The following is a 21,345-nucleotide window of genomic DNA, read 5'->3' on the forward strand; positions in this document are numbered from 1 at the left end:
TGGTGGGTGTATGAAATGAGCTGCCAGGGAGATAGTTGAGGCAGGGACTATTGCGATGTTTAAGAAGCAATTAGACAGGTACATGGATAGGACAGGTTTAGAGGGATATGGGCCAAATGTAGGCGTGGGACTGGTATAGATGGGCCATGTTGACCGATGTTGGGCCAATGGGCCTGTTTCCATGCTGTATCACTCTATGACTCTAGTAGCACAGTCATATTAAATGGCTGTTTGCCTTTTCCACTTCCTCTTTGTTCAGTTTGGAGTGCCCTCATAATAGTGAGAATCTGCATCATATAGCAGACTACTGGTTAGTTATATTGTCTACGAAGCAATCCGGGAAGCAAATTAGTTTCGTTTAGAGATACTGCACGGAAACAGGCCCTTTGGCCCACCAAGTTCACGCTGACCAGTGATCCCTGCACACTAATACTATCCTACTCGCATTAGGGACAATTTACAATCTTACCAAGCCAATTAACCTACAAACCTGTGTGTCTTTGGAGTGTGGGAGGAAACCGGAACTCCCGGAGAAAACCCACGCAGGTCTCGGGGAGAAAGTACAAACTCCATACAGACAATCCCTGTAGTCCCTGGATTTCTGGAGCTGTCAGGCAGTTGCTCTACCGCTGCGCCTCGTGCCACCCTTAATCTTTGACTTTGAATGACATTTGTGTGGAAGCCTGTCTTTCATTGTAGATGTGATCTCCTGTGTATGCGAATGCACATCTGAATTAATTGGGTCAAGCAAAAGGCTTTGTTTCCCATTAACTACCCACTGGTTAGGCAGAGGTTCAAATATGATTTGCATAGTGGATTACCTGAAAATGAATGGATTTTGGCTGTTGGCTAGATACCTGCCATTGACTTGCATTTTGTGTTGGGTATGGTTGTGAACTAGCTGAGGCTTTTTGTGGTTGTACTAAATAGAGTGCATTTCTGAGCTAAAGTGCAGCATCCACAAACTAATTAGCTTTCAGTCAATGATGCTGTGTCAGGATGTCCACAATTCTGGCAAAGCACTCTGCTCACTAGCCGATTGGTACTTTGCAAGGAAGAATAGAGTGTGCACTCAACTACCTTAGACTCTCCTGATGCAACCGTGTACAGAAATCTGCAATGGTGCAGACATCTCCAGCTCCAGTAGTGAAGGAACAGGAGGTGAAGAAGTTCAGGGCAAAGCAATGTTCACATCAATGCAGTTTGAGTTGCTGTTGCACCATGTGGCAGACCTATGGGGTATTCTCCTTACTGAATGAATTGTTTCTTGCTGAAGTGCACATGGTGATTATTTTCTTCTCTTAAGGATCCTCTCTCTCTCTCCGAGAAGATTTCACAAAACTTTTGTGTTCTCAATGCTACATTATGGGAGGCATGGTCATTAATGTACCGAAGTTCAAGGGCAGGTGGATATTATAAAACCCATGAAATGAGAACTCAGCACATACTCTGAGCTCCTGATGGACTATCTGCAATCTGAAAATACATTTCGTAGCAGTGAGAGGTAATTGAAAACACCATTAAAAAAACACCATAAAAATCAATGGCCGCAACAATGATCCCTTTCAATAGCACAATTAGAATTCTTTCCACTGAAAGCTTGATCTTGAGCGGGTGTACTACATGTGGTGTTAGTTCCATTGTTGAGGTCCATTTTGTCATTGCCAGCTGTGTTATTGTGGCTTGCTAATTGCTGTTGCAATCTATGCTGCACATTTTCAGCAGACCAGAGCTGCTTGCAATGTCCAGTGCTTCCAACGATGGCAGATGGTATAATTCATGCTAGAAACATTTGCATGTGCATTGCATGTTGAATAGGACACATCTGCAGTTGTAGCACCCATGGGCATATGCATGCAAATTTTGCAGTTAATGCCATTTACTCATTCTCCCACTTTTTTCTCCAGTTATGCGTTTGCCCTGCTTCTTTGCAGTTTTGAATGCTCCTCTTCCTTCAATATTCATTCATTCTTGTTATGGTGCAAATGATTTAAGTCAGTACATCACCATAAAAAAAATTTTAAAAAAAAGAATATAATGCAATTTGTTTGATAAGTATTGTACAGTTTGTTCTGTTGACAGTGTAGGGGATGGGTGATATTATCCATATCTCATCCAAAGATGTTGATTCATCCAATTTGGCAGGCATATTTTAATTGTAGACTTAAATTTAATTGATAGTCTTTCACTTTCTCTAAAATGGGTTTGGGAGAATGAATAGCCATGAAGTGATTACATGGAAAACAACATCATCAGCAGTTAGAGGAGCAAAGCAACGTTTTATATTGATCATTAGGGCTTGAAAGGATTTTTTTATTATTTGTTTTATTGTTAATGTTTAATCTTTTGTGTATCATTCTTAATTGTCACTGTATGCCATGTTGTCACTTACGGGTGGAGCAACAAGGCAAATTCCTTGTATGTGAATACTTGGCCAATAAACTCGTTCATTCATTCATCCAATTCTTTAATACCTTGCGCTGAATGATGACTGATGACCAGGGTCTGATTCTAATTCTAGGTCTAATTCTAGAAGGAGGAATTGGCTCTTAATAGTTTATTGCATACAACTAAATAGTTATGCATTGCAGAACAAGAGCAGCGATAGCTTCTGAAATCTCCTTTTAACAATTTAGAATAGTTTTTTGTGTCACTGTTGTTTATGTGAAGGTCGTGCACAGTGAGTGACTGTTGCATAATAGCTGTGCAGCAGTTTTAAAATCTTTTAGAATCCTTTTCAGCTTTGTCTGGAATTGTTCAGCCATTCTGCATTGCTGTGAATCATTTAGAGAACAGCGTTCAATGATTGTCTGAATATGCATTATCATCCTGTAATTCTATTAACATTTGCTTATTTTTGTTTTATTTTCTGCCATTGCACATATGAATTTTGGACTGTACATCACTAGTTAACATTCCCTTGAGTATCGGGGATGGGGAGAAATTCTCCAATTGCAAAGTAATGTGTAGAAAAACTGTAGTTATTCTGACTTCTGTATGTTTTTACTAAATCTACCAATTGTTTGTTAGTACAAATGACAGCCTTGGTATGGCTTTAGTGCAAATCCCCAAATTAAAATGTGATTATTTTAATTGTTTGTGCATTTCTATCCGTGCTTTCTTTTCTTAGAACAAGGACAAATGTTTTTGAACACATAATTTCATATTTTGGGATGTGTTCCAGATTTCCAGTTCTGAACAGATATGATCCGAGTGCAATCCTTGCAGCAAGTCACATTACTTACCTTCAAACGGTTTTCCCATGTTCTCTCCCTCACTGTAGTGATGCTTTGATTAGCGTTGCTGTGTGATAGTGGATCCCTTGTGCTGGCATCCGAGAAGAGAATGTTTGGGATGTTTGATGTCCAAACTGACCTTTTTCTAAATTGACAAACCCAGGAAATTTTATTCCATAAACTGCTGAGGCAAATCAAACATCAGACCCCAGATCAGAACCTGTTCTGCACGATATATTGTTTTGCATCTTATTATCTTTGGGACAGATGTGAGAGCCAAGTGTTCGCTGAACATGAGCGTGAGGAAGAGGAAGAGCTGGTCATTAATGCGTTGTTTCTCCCTCTTTAGTTATTGTTGGTCTCTTCCATCCTCTGGGCCTAACACCAGAGTTTGTAGTTTATTTGCATTTCCCATATTATTTTAAGTCACAATTCCACACATTGGTAAGTTTTCCTGTGATGGCGAACATTTTTTGTGTGAATTATAAACACAAAATATACAGAAGGGGATAAGTGTAGTTGCCTCATTTATTTAATAGTGATTTGTTTGATGGATCAGGTGCACAAAATTACCATGGTGAAGTCATGGTATGCAATGGACAATGCTTTAAATGGGTACTACATTACCAAAGCAAATGCATAAATGGCACTCTTTACATTTTTACCAGTGTTTTAAGCATCTCATTTTGTAGTGCTGTCCAAATCAGGCTGGTATACCATATTCAAAAAAAATCTAAGGATACATTTTGCATAAAATGCACAAGGTTGGAATTGCTGTTGCTGAATGGAGTAATGCAAAAATAATGCGAGGTTAGGCTATATTGTCTTTTGAATGATGAAGGATGTGAACCATTGTCATGGTGAACTATGAACTATGAAAACTTTGAAGCATAAGTAAAAGTTGGACACTTGGTCTTTTAGTTCATTTTCACCCGCGGTCACAAGATGAGAGGGTCATAATATGGTGGCAAAGAAGGAATAGTTTTAAATTGTAACACTGCATAAGAGGATTAGTGATTTGGCAGAGGGGACAGGATGTGGCTTGACTGCTGAAAGATTCCTAAGATCTGTCAGCAGAGGGAAGTCGGTCTGGATGCTGAACTTTGTGAATGTACCAGATCACCTTTTGAGATAATAAATTAAATGATTTCGGGTTCAGGAAAGTGCAATCATCATTTTCCTGGATCCTTAAAAATCCCACCATTTTCCATTGTTTCTTCAGAATGGCATAAGAGAAACAGGTATTTTAGTAACAAATTGAATAACTATGAAATGTGTTAGACAATGTTTAAAAGTTACACTAGAGTTTACGAAGTTCACGATTTTGACTTTAAGTTAGAAAACTACTTACACCAATTTTTGCAGCTGGTGTGATTGGGCAATATTACTCTGTACAAATGTTAGCATTGCCATGAAAAATAAACCCAATGTATTCACCTCTTGAATACATTGACTTTGATTAAAAGTTCCACTCATTCACTCTTGGATAGAAATCCTCAGATAAGCTAGATTTAGATCAACTTATTTTTATTCAAGTACATTCAGTTTTCAAATATTTTTTTGAGGATTTTATTGAACACTGAGGTGAATGGTTTCAACAGCAACTTGGCAACATAGGAATTGGAAAAGCAGTCACCCATTTGATCATGTGGATCCATACTGGCTTCAAGAGTAAAGCAGTCACCCACTTTCTCTGAGTAGGGCCTGTCCCACGATGCGAGTTCACCCAAGAGTGCTCCCGAGTTTAAAAAAAAAAACTTGTCATGCCTCATCACGAGTATTTTTTTACTCTTGGAAAATTTTCACACTGTTGAAAAAACTTCAAGAGTTTCCGCGTTTCCTGAGTACCTGCCGTTAGCATTACGAGCCGCTACGAGACATCCACGAGCTCCGACGTACCCGCTACGTACATTCTACGTACTTACCATGAGTTTGATTTTTTTTTAAACTATGGAGAGCTCGTGGGTGAACTCACATCGTGGGACAGTCCATGCAAATACAGTTAAGGATCTCCATCTGATTCTACTATTTTATCCCCTCATTTAAAATATTACAAGTCCTAGGAACATTTCAGCTGGTAATGCCTGATCATAATCTGGTAGATTGGCTCTGAGCTCGCAGCACATGTGACTTGCAGCCAAAATGCGAGCTCTCTACCACATTAATTTCCACGTTTTGCCTTGGAATAGAAGCCTTAGATAACAAGCCCAAAATTAATATTGAATATTGCATTCAATTATGTCAACATTTCGATGTTGAGATTAATCTTTGTTTGTTTCTCACGTGGGTAGAACACATATTACATATCCTTTTATCTTTTAGTTTCAAACAACTATTACATTTCTTTATAAAAGAGGAGTTGTGCTCTCGTCTAAGTCTCTTTATGGAAGCAAATAACAGTAAACTCTTTATGTTAAAAGAACAGTTAAAGAGTACAGAAATTAATGTATGATGGAAAAGAGACTTGCACTTGCAGAAACTAGGGACAGTATACACATGAGCAATGTGCGTATAGTCAGACCAGGTTTACTTTACTTTAGACGTGGAAACAGGCCCTCCAGCCCACAAAGTCCATGCCAGCCAATGATCACCCTGTACACTGCACACTAGGGCCAAATTACAATTTGCAGAAGCCAATTAACTTACAAACTGCATGTCTTTGGAGTGTGGGGGGAAAGCGGAGTACCTGGAGAAAACCCACGTGGTCGCAGGGAGAGCGTACAAACTTCAGGCAGACAGCACCCACATTCGGGATCAAACCCAGGTCTCTGGCACTGTAAAGCAGCAACTCTACCACTGTACCAGTGCCGACCCCAGTTGTCACCCTTCAGCTGGTAAAATAATGACTCTGTGGAATTATGTAATCAAATTCAGGAAAATGGGGGCAATTTTAGCATGAAGTTGAAAACCTCAATGGTTAGGTTAGTCCAAAAATATTTGAAGAACTTCTATTGCGAAATACACATTTTTTTTCAAAGGTTAAACCTGCAGTTAATGGACAATATCTTCAACAAATAATTAAGCTATTTGTTCTATTCACTTCATGAGGATATCGATGCATAATTGCAAATTTGATTTTCAGATCATTTGGATTGAAGAATAATTGAAAGAAGTATATCTGCATAGGCTGTCATGGTTAATAATCAGAATTCCTTCTAGTATTGCTCAGTTAATGAGAAGGTGCACTGTTTTACAAACAGTGCAATATTTGATCAAGGGTTGCTGAACTCAGTTTCAGGATTTGAAATGTTGTGCTTTGCTTCAGAGCTGGTTCATGTTAGAGAAAGGAACATTGAGGAAATTTTAACATTTAGTAGTTGGGCTGGATTTTGGGTTTGTGGGAAGCAAAGGGTTTCTGTTTTATTTTTGTCACTCAATTATCCTAATGTTCTACATAATTTGTTGCTTAGAAATAAAGGAGGAAAATTGAACGTGTCCGATGATATGATTTGAGAACTGTAGGGAATGGCACCATGGACTCTGGTTTAGCAACACCAGGGTGGATGTCTTGGCATTTGGATGCCCGTGATTTGGGTCCAAACGCTGCAAGATGGGGATTGCTGAACCTTTGGGGCACTGTAATGAGTAATTATCCAATGAGAAGGAACCTTTTCCATCTCCGTCATGGGAGGAATTCCTCAGGACCAGCAGCATGTAAATGGATTTCAAAATTCCTAGAAAGTGGCTAAGTTATACAGCAGATCAGTGCTGAGAGGCGACTGGCAACACTAGTGTCATTGTTGCATGTGGTGGAATGGCAAGGGGAATAGAAGTCATATGAGACCTCCCCTGAGATAACTGTGTTTTTCTAATTCAATTCTTACAGAAAGAGGTGGCGCAGCGGTAGAGCTGCTGCCTCACAGCACCAGAGACCTGGGTTTGATCCCGACCTCAGGTGCTTTCTGTGTGGAGATTGTGACCACGTGGGTTTCCTCCAGATGCTCTGGTTTCCTCCCACATTACAAAGACGTGCAGGTTTGTAGGCTAATTGGCCTCTGTCAATTGTCCATAGTGTATGGGATAACATAAAACTAGAGTATGGGTGTTTGATGGCCAGCGTGTAAGAAAGATCTGCAGATGCTGGTAGACACAAAATGCTGGAGTAACTCAGCGGGCATGGTAGCATCTCTGGAGAGAGCGAATGGGTGACGATTCAGGTCGAGACCCCTCAATCCGAAACGTCGCCCATTCCTTCTATCCAGAGATGCTGTCTCACCCGCTGAGTTACTCCAGCATTCTGATTGATGGCCAGTGTGGATTCAGTGGGTCGAAGGACCTGTTTCCATGCTGTATCTCTAAACTAAGAAAGAGGATCCATGAGCAAAGAAAACCTGCAATTAATGTTTCCCTTAGCAACAGGTGAATGAACAGTTGTTAATTGAACAATAATTCCAAGACTTAAAACACCAGCTGCTCTAATTATATTTTCTTGTTTGTCACTGTCTCTTTCTGCCTTAATTTTCCATTAGATTCTATTTTCAATTGGAGTAAAAAATTATTTTGCAGCTTTTTTCTGCAACAGCAGCTTGGAAAGTAATCTCGGACAAGGAGTTGCTGGCAACAACAATTGCCCATGTTTGCTGCAGCTCTGGCAAGAAGAATGAATGTGACCTTTTCTGGATCTGCCAATGTTGACCTGCGCTCCAGGACCATCCTGTCCTGGGTGTTGAGTCCATGTGCAATGGATGACCCAGCAGAATACAAGGGCAGGTCAGGACAACGTCTTCTCCATGAAATGGCTGAAGAACACCTGGCACCCAATTAATCCATATTCCTTGTCACAGCTGTCAAGGACTTCAAATTATTTTGAATCCACCCAATGCCAGAAGCGTTTAAAACAAAAGGGATAAAATGAACTAATTATGTGTCATCTAATTTTTTTTTTTTTAAAGCACAGCCTGTTATAGATGTTCAACTAAACTCATTTAATAAAATGTGTATGATTTACTAATATTTAACCCAGCTTTTAATGGAGTGGACGTTTTGATTCTGTGCTGATCTCATTGGAGACGGGTTCAATGGACAGCTTCCCCAGCATGGCTAGTGGGGAATTAAAATAAGTTCATGCTATGTTGCTCGATCTCATGAGGAATGTAGATTGGGAGCTCTTGTCAGGAAATCCCCGATTTAGAACAGCCAGGAAGCTGCATTTTCTCAGGGATTATGAATGTCCCTAGCATTAATGGGCATATATTCTTCCATTTCATCAATGAATTCCCAGCATCTCCCTGCAAGTTCCAGTCCTTGTTTTCACATAATATGGAAAAACTAGTAATTGCATGCTGAGTAAAGATGCTGTTTAACAATACACTGGATAAACAATAACTGTTTGGCTTAGAAACACAAAATCTATCGGGTTGAATAACGTCCATGTCCCTTTTTGAATAAACATTCGAAATATGTTCCGTAACCTGTTTCCACCATGTTCGCAGTAGTAAATCTTGGTATCGGACGTGAACTTAATTGCTTTATCGGATTATTTTTGAAGGGTGATCCTTTTTATAGTTTATTCTTTATCTGTACACTGTGGATGGCTTGATTGTAATTGTGAATTGTCTTTTCTTGGGCTGGATAGCGCACAACCCAAAAGCTTTTCACTTTACCTCGGTACATGTGAAATTAATAAACTGTTATAAACTAATAAAGAGTTAGTGCTGTTCCAATGTACATGCCAAAGGATAGCAGCAAGCATGGCTAATGGTTTCTGGCAGCTACATGTTTGAGATTACCATCTGCAGTGTTGTTTCACATAAAACCAGCAACATTATTTTTAAATATCAATGTGAAACGATCCAGTAGAAAAGATAACGCCAATCTCTAATATAATTGAAAGGTACAGTGGATTATTAGGCATCTTAGTTACATTGAGAAATGCAACTGATGAAAGGGAGGTGTATCTTTTTGTAAAAAGGTTTCAGCAATTTTGAATGGATTGCATGTGGATTAAAATTTTAACCTATTTAAATCTTGACTGCAACTGTAAATTTGGAGAGCATCGAATTGTCAAAGATGCTGGCCATCAGTGTGCCTGCTAGACACAAAATGCTGGAGTAACTCAGCGGGACAGGCAGCATCTCTGGAGAGAAGGAATGGGTGATGCGATCCTAATCCTGTGATACGGTTTCAATAAATGGTATGCCCTTTCCAACGTTTCTAATTGCAAACGTGATTACCACATTCGGATTTAATTGATCTTTTGTTCTTTTCCTTCTGTGATTGTTCATGTGCAGTTTGAATGCCACATTTGCTAAAGGTGATCACGGCATTTGAAACAAATGTATTAATTGTAAAAAGATTTTGACATCCATGCCTATGCCAAGATACTACAAGAGTCATACAGTGTGGAAACAGAACTTGCCCACACCGGCCAACATGACCCAGCTACACTAGTCTCACCTGCCCACGTTTGGTCCATATCCCTCCAAACTTGATCTCTCCATGTACCTGTCTAATTGTCTCTTAAATGTTGGGATAGTCATTGCCTCAACTACCTCCTCTGGCAGCTTGTTCCATACAATGCAATGGGTGACGTTTCGGGTCGGGACCCTTCTTCAGACTGAAGAAGAGTCTCGACCCGAAACATCATCCATTCCTTCTCTCCAATGATGCTGCCGGTCCCGCTGAGTTACCCATGCATTGTGTGTCTTATCTTCAAATGACGTCACGCGCTCCAGACGGCTGTGCGGATGCATGATGAGGCGAGCGACCTTCGCTCGTCAGTCACTACTGGCCTGTCCTGTAAATGACGGCCAAGTGTGACAGGCCCATAACTCTTCAAACAGCAGTCGATCCTAGATTCAGTATAAACACTAACAAATAGGGTTATGTGGGAATAAACCACTGACCTTAGTCTTCATGGGATTCCTCAGCACTCTTGGATCCAGAAAGCATTCGTTTGAATGGAAACTGTGGTGAATTAGGAAGCTAGTTCTTCTTGCATACTTAATTTTAATTTAATATTTTAAAATGTTTGTCAGTTAACTTCATCTTTTCTATTTCCAAAGATGCAGAGCCTTTGTATTTAATTAGATTTTAAATGTCCCTGAATGTCTGATGTGAAAGACCAGTGTGATTGCTTCTCCATTTCCAGGCAAAGGAAGGATGAGGTGGTGATGAGGGCTGCCAGCAAGATCAGGCCATGTTAATTTGCATGTCACATAATGACCTAGAGGAAGTTTATTTGGTTATTTTATTTCCACTGCAACATATTTGTGGCATAGATTTGTGACCATGAGAGATTCTTAAAGAAATAAATGTGTACAAATGAAGAAATTGTAATCTAACTGTGTCCTCGCTGCAGCTGTTAGTTTCCTTGGCCTTCACAGTGGATAGAGAAGGATGAATTCCTCGTCATATCTTTAATTTGTTTCTGTGATGAGATTAGAAGAATGAGGGGGGACCTCATTGAAACATACAGAGTGACAGACTTGGATGGAGTGGATGTGGAGATGATGTTTCCACTGGTGGGAGAGTCTAGGACTAGAGGTCATCGCCTCCGAATTAAAGGACGTTCTTTTAGGAAGGAGATGAGGAGAAATGTCTTTAGTCAGAGGGTGATGAATCTGTGGAATTCTCTGCCACAGAAGGCTGTGGAGGCCAAGTCAGTGGATATTTTTAAGGCAGAGGTAGATAGATTCTTGATTAGTACAGGTGTCAGAGGTTCTGGGGAGAAGGCAGGAGAATGAGGTTAGGTGGAAGAGGATCAGCCATGATTGAATGGTGGAGTAGACTTGATGGGCCGAATGGCCTAATCCTGCTCCTATCCCTAATTACCTTATGAGTGCATTTATATAAACTTACTTTAAAATAGAATTGCACACGTATCGCAATTCAACATTTTGATTATATGGCAACACAAAAGAAATCTGCTCTGACAAACTAACATTCATGGCAATAATTTGGAAATAATCAGAGAAAGATGTTTGCAAATTGTTTGAATAATATATTAAAGCCAATTGCTACTTCATTACATGTGCCCACGTTTTAAGACTATATTTCTTATGCAAAATATCTTTAGCCAAGCAAATTCGGAACTAAGTCCAAGTTGGACTGAATTAGTTAATGTAGAAATTAATTCAAGCATGAAGCTATTAAATCCATATTTTCCCCAAAATTAGCCATTTAAGTTAAATTGATTGGATGAGATTTTAAGTTCTGAATACTAAAATCCACCATATCCATTTGAGAAGATAGCCCAATTGGAGTACAGTGGGACAAACCACAGTATAACCATTAGCAAGGCAATTTTCTTGAAATATTCTAGCATTTATCTTTCCAAGCAATTTGTTTAGAGAGAGTTTTATGCAATATGCTGTTTTATAATGAACAGTATTATGTTTTAGATCTTTGAGTCATTGATTTCCCCAATCAATCCCAGCGTTTAATGTCTGTGTAACTTACAAATGTCCATTGATTTAGAAGAGTGGATGGTCCTTTCCTGCAGACCTGATTATAAATGGAAAATAATTAAATTAATATATCCAACATATGAGTATGAAAAATAAATGATGATAAGTATAAAAATAATACTCTCTGGCTGTTTCCTGGTGGAAATATCTTAATGCTAGAAAACAGGAAAATTGCAAGAGTGTGCTCTTTCACTGCCATGGCAACATCTAAAATTAATGTCCATTTTGGTCCAGTCCTTTCCATATATTGTGCATAGTGAATTAAAAAGCCTATGGGGAAATTAGGATGAATTCATACAATGATATCTAACTTGATTTGCTGAGCTCATTCCTTCAAATCTGCTCAACTGCAGCAACTGATTTGGAAGCATTGGAATAATGCTAGTTGATAAATGACTTCTGAATTGTGATCATTATTGAGCTTGTGCTTGGCTAACCCTTAGAGGTAAATAAAGCAATTTTGTCATTGGGAAGTTCACAAGTTATCCAACATTAAAATCCTAAAACAACCATTGTCCATTGAAGTTTTTGCAGCTTTTCAGAAATAACTCGTAGGTTTCTATGGTTTTCATAATTCAGTGATGTATTGAAAAGTATTTGATACCAAGTGCCTCCAATACCCTCTCTTTTCAATTACAGGACCGGAATCGGCCCTATGATGCATTTAACTTGCACTCTTTGGAGAATTCCTTAATGGATATTATGAGGAGTGACCATGAACCTATGAAAGGTAAACACTATCCCCCCAGTGGCCCACCAATGACTATTGCCGACATAATGTGGAGGAATCACTTTGCAGGTTAGCAATTTTCTTATTTTTGATGTGGACAGTATTACGTTTAAGTAATGCTTTGGTTTTTACATGCTATGTGTGAGTTTTTGATCAATTGTCCAAATGATTTGCAGTTGTTTCAGGTTCCACATCTTTCTTGCTTATGAATGTAAATTTACTTTGCAACTAGATTTTGAGACATTAAAAACCATCTCTTTCATAACTGCTATTTTAAATTAATCCATAAATTGAATTGAATATTTTATTGTCACATGTGACAAATTGCAGTGATATTCTTTGCTTGCATACCTAAAATATGCAAATAGTCACCCATGAAGGGCACTTACAAAGTTACAAATCCCCCCCCCCCCCCCCCCCCCACTTGCACCAGGTTCCCCTTTGTTCTCCCACCCTCACAGCGGTCCCCCTACTCTGGGTCCTCCTTTGTTCCTTCCCTCGACAATAGCATCCTCACTTCTGCGTGTCCGCTCCATACACTCATTCTTTAATTTCTCTTTGAGTAGACCAATGAGTGAGTAGGATCCCAAATGGTACTCAGTTTTCAGTTGAAAATTATTTTTCAGTATTTCTTGGATTATTTTAATCGCATTTCTGGAATAAGATCATTTTATCTCCAAATATTTCCGGCTTGCATTTTGCCATTTATCTTTTTTACAATCCTATTAGTTATAGGTAAGCCTTGGTTGTTGATTGCAGGAATAATTTTCCATTATTTCACGTCATTACACTATAAAATATCTGAGTTCATGAAAGCCAATGATTAAATGCAAGCACTTATTTTCCAAGTGGTTTTTTGCCAAGTTTTGATGATGTGGACCACCATTTTTGTACAGTTATTGTGGCAGGTAAAAACAATTATTTTTGCAGAAGAACTCGCACCATAATTGATATTTAAGGAAACTTCTTGTCTGAAGGATTTATAACTACATAAAGTAAAATATTATATATACTATAGATGACGAGCCTTAGAATTTTCATTGAATTTTCACTTGAGGCATGCTGTTTGCATTCAGTTCACAGGAAATGATAATTAATTTAACTTGGTAAAGCGTACATTAATAGTTGTTAAAACTTGGTTAACAAACAAATAACTCTCCTGTCTAATCTACTGATGAAATTGATTACTTGCTCAAGCTGCAATTTGTTGCCATATCAAACTAAAAATGATAGTGTCAGAGTACTAGCATAAATATTGCTAACACAGTTAAATGGCATTTTAAGCAGTGCCAAAGGTAAAATCATATTAAAGATATGACAGTGAAGTGTCATCAGATATAACCATATAACCATATAACAATTACAGCACGGAAACAGGCCATCTCGGCCCTACAAGTCCGTGCCGAACAACTTTTTTTCCCTTAGTCCCACCTGCCTGCACTCATACCATAACCCTCCATTCCCTTCTCATCCATATGCCTATCCAATTTATGTTTAAATGATACCAATGAACCTGCCTCCACCGCTTCCGCTGGAAGCTCATTCCACACCGCTACCACTCTCTGAGTAAAGAGGTTCCCCCTCATGTTACCCCTAAACTTCTGTCCCTTAATTCTGAAGTCATGTCCTCTTGTTTGAATCTTCCCTATTCTCAAAGGGAAAAGCTTGTCCACATCAACTCTGTCTATCCCTCTCATCATTTTAAAGACCTCTATCAAGTCCCCCCTTAACCTTCTGCGCTCCAGAGAATAAAGACCTAACTTATTCAACCTATCTCTGTAACTTAGTTGTTGAAACCCAGGCAACATTCTAGTAAATCTCCTCTGTACTCTCTCTATTTTGTTGACATCCTTCCTATAATTGGGCGAGCAAAATTGTACACCATACTCCAGATTTGGTCTCACCAATGCCTTGTACAATTTTAACATTACATCCCAGCTTCTATACTCAATATTGAAAGTATATTGTATATTGAATTATATTGAAGTATATTGAAAGTATAAAGATATTGAAAGTATAAAGCTGGAATAGTTCAATTCTTCAAGATTTACTATATTTTATTTAAGTATGCTATCATAAACCTAGTCCCAATAACGTTTACTTTTGAAAATTTGTTTGCAGTTTAAACACTGCAGTTTATTGTGTGAATTACTGAATGTAGTAGTATAAAAGCATTGCTGTTTTTGGGAGCTGTCATTAATTCCATTGTACTATTAAAGATATGTGTCAATTTTAGTGGATTAAAAGTGACCACCAACTTTTAGTCTCTGAAATTGGATTCGTAAATGTACAGTAGCTACTTATGACAGGATTAGGAATTTTGATTAATTTCAATGAGAGAATGTGAATCTATATGTTAGAGGTTTGCCCTTGAAACCATATAATTACTTGTGCAGCAAGAAATATTTAGAAGGATATTGTCACTGAATTAACATAGGAATGCGTTTTTATTTTTAATTTTTCTGCAACAAAGCATTTTGCAACAATAAAAAGAAATTGAAGGTATATAAAAATACAGCTGGGTTCAATGCATTCTTTCGTCATTTCTAGCTTAGACGTAAAATCTCTATAAAGAATCAAGGTCTTTGACCTAACCAGTCCTTGCTAACATTTGTGCTCCCCTTGAACCATCTCATCTTTCCTCCTTTTCAGTATGACAGTGTAGCTCTCCAAAGCGCGCGCGCGCACGCTCTCTCTCTCTCTCTCTCTCTCTCTCTCTCTCTCTCTCTCTCTCTCTGTCTCTCTGTCTCTCTGTCTCTCTGTCTCTCTGTCTCTCTGTCTCTCTCTCTGTCTCTCTCTCTCTCTCTCTGTCTCTCTGTCTCTCTGTCTCTCTGTCTCTCTGTCTCTCTGTCTCTCTGTCTCTCTGTCTCTCTGTCTCTCTCTCTCTCTCTCTCTCTCTCTCTCTCTCTCTGTCTCTCTCTCTCTCTGTCTCTCTGTCTCTCTCTGTCTCTCTCTGTCTCTCTCTCTCTCTCTCTCTGTCTCTCTCTGTCTCTCTCTGCCTCTCTCTGCCTCTCTCTGCCTCTGCCTCTGCCTCTGCCTCTGCCTCTGCCTCTGCCTCTGCCTCTGCCTCTGCCTCTGCCTCTGCCTCTGCCTCTGCCTCTGCCTCTGCCTCTGCCTCTGCCTCTGCCTCTGCCTCTGTCTCTGTCTCTGTCTCTGTCTCTGTCTCTGTCTCTGTCTCTCTTTCTCTCTCTCTGTCTCTGTCTCTCATGTTTGTCGAATCTCTCCTATACTGGTCACTTCAGAAAGCCTCTGGTGGTTCCAACATTGTTCTGGGTGATCATTGGAAATCCAGTGTTGGTTCAGTTGTTGGTTTTCATTGATCTGTTAAAGATTCACCCCCCACTGGAATACCCTTCCCTTCTGGTGGCCACCTATCATGCAAAGTGCTCATTTCAAATATGTAGTCTTATTAGCGTATCATAGTCTCACTGTATGGATACGGTGTGACATTCTCTCAGTCTGACCAAGTTTGGAGCATCAACATTATGGATTGGCCTGTGGTGTATTCACCCTTCACCCCCAACGTTACATGGCTTGATCAAACCCTTTGTGCTGTAGAACATTCTTCCTCTGTGACGTTTGCTAAAATATTGCCTGGGGTCAAAAGAAAATAATTTGAATTACTCATCAGTTTTGCTGACTTGAGGACATTCAAAGGCATTTTCACTGTTACTGACGGTAAAGTCAAGTACTCTTGAAGGACACTCATTGTTGGGAAGTATGAAACACAATTTGCATACTGCAGGGTCCCACAAATAGAATTATTATAATGTGCTGTTAAGTATTGGCTGAGGGATTATTATTAACCAGGTGATGAGTTTCTAAATAGTATCATGACATTTTCTATCTCCCTTGAGAGGACTCGAGTAAACTAAACTAAACCAACACTAAACATGGAACTTTCATCCATGTGGCATCCAATCAATATTACTCTGAGACATCAGCCTGGATGATGTGCTCAAGTCTACCGAGTGAGTCCTAAACTGGCAATCTTCTGATTTGGAAGATGCTCCAAAGCTTTGGCCATTTTTGGTCCTCTTCTACAGTATGTCTATTTTCTTCATAACAGAACTGATAGCCAGAGGGTGAGCTTTGAGTTTATTCTTTCTGTCAAAAAGAAGGAACTTAATTTTTTCATTAGATTAGCACTTGGCTAGACCATAACTCAAGAACAGTCATTCAATGATAATGCCGTGGTAATTATATCGTTCTCCCGATTACAACGAATGTGTAAAGTCCTTTCCATGTTACAGTTGTCAAATCGTACATATTCTTTAAAATATCCACTTCTGTAACTTAAACGGAAATCTTCATGGATTTATGTACTTCTGCAAATGTAAGGAAGCAGATCAGGAAAATTGTTATTTTACACAGTTCAAAACATAGTGCTGGAGGAACTCAGCAGGCCAGGCAGTATCTGTGGAGACAGATGACATTTTTGGTCAGGAACCATCTTCATGGTCTGAAGAAATTTTCCAACCCCATCGATCGACCACTTCCTTCCATGGATGTTGCCTGACCTGCTGAGATCCTCTAGGGGTTTGTTTTTTGCTCGAAATTCCAGCATCTCCAGTTTCTTGTATCTCTATTTTATATGGTTTTCTGTTTTGAATTTAGGTTCACTGCTGATATAGGTGAGAGCTAAATCAATAAAAATGAGCCATGTCGAGTTGTATACCAAAAGAAAGAGCATGAAGAGGCATTGGGTTAACATTCCAGAAAGTGGAGTAGAGATTGCAAATAAAATGGCATAATTGGCGTAAGAATGCTGTTCATCGATTACAGCTCAGCATTCAACACCATTATTCCATCAAAACTGATCACCAAACTCGGTAATCTGGGCATCGACCCCTCCCTCTGCAACTGGATACTGGACTTTCTAACCAACAGACCCCAGTCTGTGAGGTTAGACAAGCACACCTCTTCAACCCTCACCCTGAACACCGGCGTTCCTCAGGGCTGTGTGCTGAGCCCCCTCCTCTACTCCCTCTTCACCTATGACTGCACACCTGTACATGGTACTAACACCATCATCAAGTATGCAGATGATACAACGGTGATTGGCCTCATCAGCAACAACGATGAGCTGGCCTACAGGGAGGAGGTCCAGCACTTAGCAGCATGGTGCGCTGACAACAACCTGGCCCTTAACTCCAAGAAGACCAAGGAGCTCATTGTAGACTTCAGGAAGTCCAGAGGTGGCACGCACACCCCCATCCACATTAACGGGACGGAGGTGGAACGTGTTTCTAGCTTCAGGTTCCTGGGAGTCAACATCTCCGATGACCTCTCTTGGACCCACAATACCTCTACTCTGATCAAGAAGGCTCATCAGCGTCTCTTCTTCCTGAGGAGACTGAAGAAGGTCCATCTGTCTCCTCAGATCCTGGTGAACTTCTACCGCTGCACCATCGAGAGCATCCTTACCAACTGCATCACAGTATGGTATGGCAACTGCTCTGTCTCCGACCGGAAGGCACTGCAGAGGGTGGTGAAAATTGCCCAACGCATCACCGGTTCCACGCTCCCCTCCATTGAGTCGGTCCAAAGCAAGCGCTGTCTGCGGAGGGCACTCAGCATCGCCAAGGACTGCTCTCACCCCAACCATGGACTGTTTACCCTCCTACCATCCGGGAGGCGCTACAGGTCTCTCCGTTGCCGAACCAGCAGGTCGAGGAACAGCTTCTTTCCGGCGGCTGTCACTCTACTAAACAACGTACCTCGGTGACTGCCAATCATCACCCCCCCACCCCCCCGGACACTTATTATTTATTTTTATTCAAATCGTTTGCTATGTCGCTTTTCAAGGGAGATGCTAAATGCATTTCGTTGTCTCTGTACTGTACACTGACAATGACAATTAAAATTGAATCTGAATCTGAATCTGATAATGTATCAATTTAATGGACTCTCCCTTTGAAGATATTTGAATTGAACATAAACCAGCATAACTTGGGCATCTTGGATGTCATTTTGTTCTAAAATGATGTTGAGAAGAAGGAGACTTTTGCAAAGGTATTAAAGCAGTCTGCCATTTTGTCTGCTGAGTTCGGGTGTAACATTATAGTTTGGGTGCAAACTGTAATGCTTTAGACAAAATTGGAAATGCAAGCGGTTCTGTGTATGATGAAACCAATGCAAGTTGACCAAGTAGTTCCCATTCCCATATTTCAAATACTCACTGCATACAAAATAGAGGGTGGATGCTTTAGCTAATGACAGTTGTTGTCTATAATTTTGGTATGCAGATTTGTTTTTTCCCTAAACAGAATATCAGCATCCCAAAACCATCGACAAGTTGCCATAGATTTTAGGTTGGCATTCTGTCAGAATTTTTGTATGTTATTCTTGTATTGCCTGAACTAGTTTTTAATTTGGCACACTTGACAGAGCAATTCTATTCCTATCAAGGTTGTTCAAGTCACTTTGTATTAGCTGATTGAAAGTGGCTGTATTCAAGAGTTAGTGCATACAGTGCGCAAACATTAAACAAAGATGTGAAAATGAAAATCATCAAAGTTTGTAGGCCAGCCTTAAATGGAAAATATTCAACCTGAATATTTTCAAAGGGTGGAGTCCCGTATCATTGTTTTTGGCCTCTATTCCTCTATATATATTTTTTAAATTATGCAATTGAATAAATGCCATTGAATAAATTGTATCTTTATATCTGAATTCCAATTTTTTGGGGGGGTGATTGGCAAATAATACCATTATTGATAAAACCCTTAAATTGGGAGATTACATGGGACAGTTTATTTGCAAATCAAAATGAATAAAGTCAGGAAATCATTTATTTATATCAGTTTTTTATATTAATAACATAGTGTTTCTGTAGTTCAAATAAATGTCAAATATCTTGTTGGCATAAATACGCTGTAAAATTGGCCTTTGTTCCCTATTGTGTAACATCAGTTGATCATTAATTTCAAATTATACATTTGCACAACATATTATTGTGCTGCTGTGGACTAAAAGGGATAATCTTTAATGTACTGTGATTGGAATAGCATTGGCTGCAATTATGGCAACGTATACAGGCAACCACATGGCACACCTGCCACATTCTTCTGCACACTATAATTCGAAGTATCGTATGAAGCCCCTCCATTTCCTTGGATATTATCCAAGATGAATTATGGACAGAAGCTGAAATGCACAGCAAAAAGTTCAAATCTTGTTTGTTGGAAGGATTTTTGTGTTTGGAAAGACATCCAAAATATTCGCACAGATTTTTAGTTCTAGTTGTATCTCTGATAGAATACTGCAAAGAAATGGCCTGGAAATGTAAAATAAATCTTGCAGATGTTACAAATCTGAAATAAAACCAGCAAATGATGGTGAACCTCTGGGCTGGTTGGCATCTGTAGAAACAGAAACAGGGTTAACGTTTCATCCTTCATCAGAAATGAGGGGAAAAAAAAGTTTGGTTTTCACTCTTCCAGGATGTGATCATGGTTCATTGATCTGAAATGTTGATATCAAGTCAAGTCAATTTTATTTCTATAGCACATTTAAAAACAACTCTCGTTGACGAAAGTGCTTTACATCAGTGCTTTACATCAGGTACTAACTTGCTACAAACAGTGGCACGTAGATCTAACAATACATACATAAATACATACAGCGCACCCTCAGAGGACCTCGAGAAAGGTTTGAGAGTAGAAATAAGTTTTAAGTCTCGACTTAAAAGAGTTAATGGAGGGGGCAGTTCTGATGGGACGAGGGGGTGCTGTTCCATAGTCTAGGTGCTGCAACCGCAAAAGCGCGGTTGCCCCTGAGCTTATGCCTGGACCGTGGGATGGTCAGTAACCCCAAGTCGGCAGATCTGAGGGAACTGGAGGTGGTGTGGTGGGAAAGCAGATTTTTGATGTAGGTGGGGGTGAGCCCGTTAAGGGCTTTGTAAACAAAAAGGAGCTTGAAATTGATTCTGAACCGCACTGGGAGCCAGTGGAGAGAGGCCAGAATCAGGGTGGTGTGGTCCCTTTTACGGGTGCCCGTCAGGAGTCTCGCTGCGGCGTTTTGGACCAATTGCAGGCGGGACAGGGATGATTGGCTGATGCCAGTGTAAAGGGAGTTGCAGTAATCAAGACGGGAGGAGATAAATGAGTCTTTCCACAGATGCTCCCTGACCTGTTGAGCATTCCATCTTTACTATTTTTATTAAATGCATGATTCTGGATTGCTTTTGATAGCCACAGTTTAAAAAAAAATTGTGAATGCCAATTTATAACTTTGAAAGTATAGCAAATAACCCTTTGTTTATGAGCATTTCACACAAAATAACAATAACTAATTTTACCATTTCACTCATGGTACACATTTTTACACCACACTCCAAATGATTTACCAGAATAAATCAACCCAAACCAATTAGGAGCAGACGAGGGCATTCGATCCAATTTGTGATCCCAGCTACAAAGACAGATGTGTACAGCAATTCGTTCTTCCCCCGCACAATTAAAGCACGGAATAATCTCCACCCTACTATAGTTACCCAACCAAATGCAACTAAATTTAAAGTAGCTCTTTCTTCCCAATAACCCTTTTGGCTTAAGTCCTCCCTCCACCACCTCCAGTTTAAATTCCATTTGGAATATTTTGGAGGACCAAGAACAGGCTGTCTATTAAATACAATACATTTTGTCTACCTCCTTCAGTGTTCAAGCACATTTTGTCCTGACTAGTTTGCACATGGGCAGTGGAGCTATCAAATGCTGGCCACATTTACTGAAAGAAGATATATCAATACAGTTCTTAATATTCTCTCATTCCTGTTGCAGAACAAGGAACATGTTTAGTTTAGTAATCTAAAGTTTAATTATAAATGATACTTGCTGTCCCAGAGTGTACCTAGAACATTGTCTGATATCTACATTAGTGCAGACCAAAGTTCAGATGTTACTCTCTGTATTACCAGAATAGAAATCATCCATTTATTGTGAACTTAAACCAATTATCTACTATTTTC

The 21,345-nt window shown here is 39.6% G+C and overlaps 1 protein-coding gene across 1 annotated transcript in view; it reads left to right on the forward strand.

Moving 5' to 3' along the window:
• cpeb3 (cytoplasmic polyadenylation element binding protein 3) overlaps positions 1-21,345 on the forward strand; it is a 95,622-nt gene that overhangs the window by 9,559 nt on the left and 64,718 nt on the right. The window contains exon 2 of the mRNA XM_055646627.1: positions 12,284-12,443. Coding sequence (XP_055502602.1) covers positions 12,284-12,443 — 160 coding nt within the window. The remainder of the gene's footprint in view (positions 1-12,283; positions 12,444-21,345) is intronic.

Source organism: Leucoraja erinacea, chromosome 15, assembly GCF_028641065.1.
Source record: "Leucoraja erinacea ecotype New England chromosome 15, Leri_hhj_1, whole genome shotgun sequence".
In the NCBI taxonomy this organism is placed as follows: Eukaryota; Metazoa; Chordata; class Chondrichthyes; order Rajiformes; family Rajidae; genus Leucoraja; species Leucoraja erinaceus.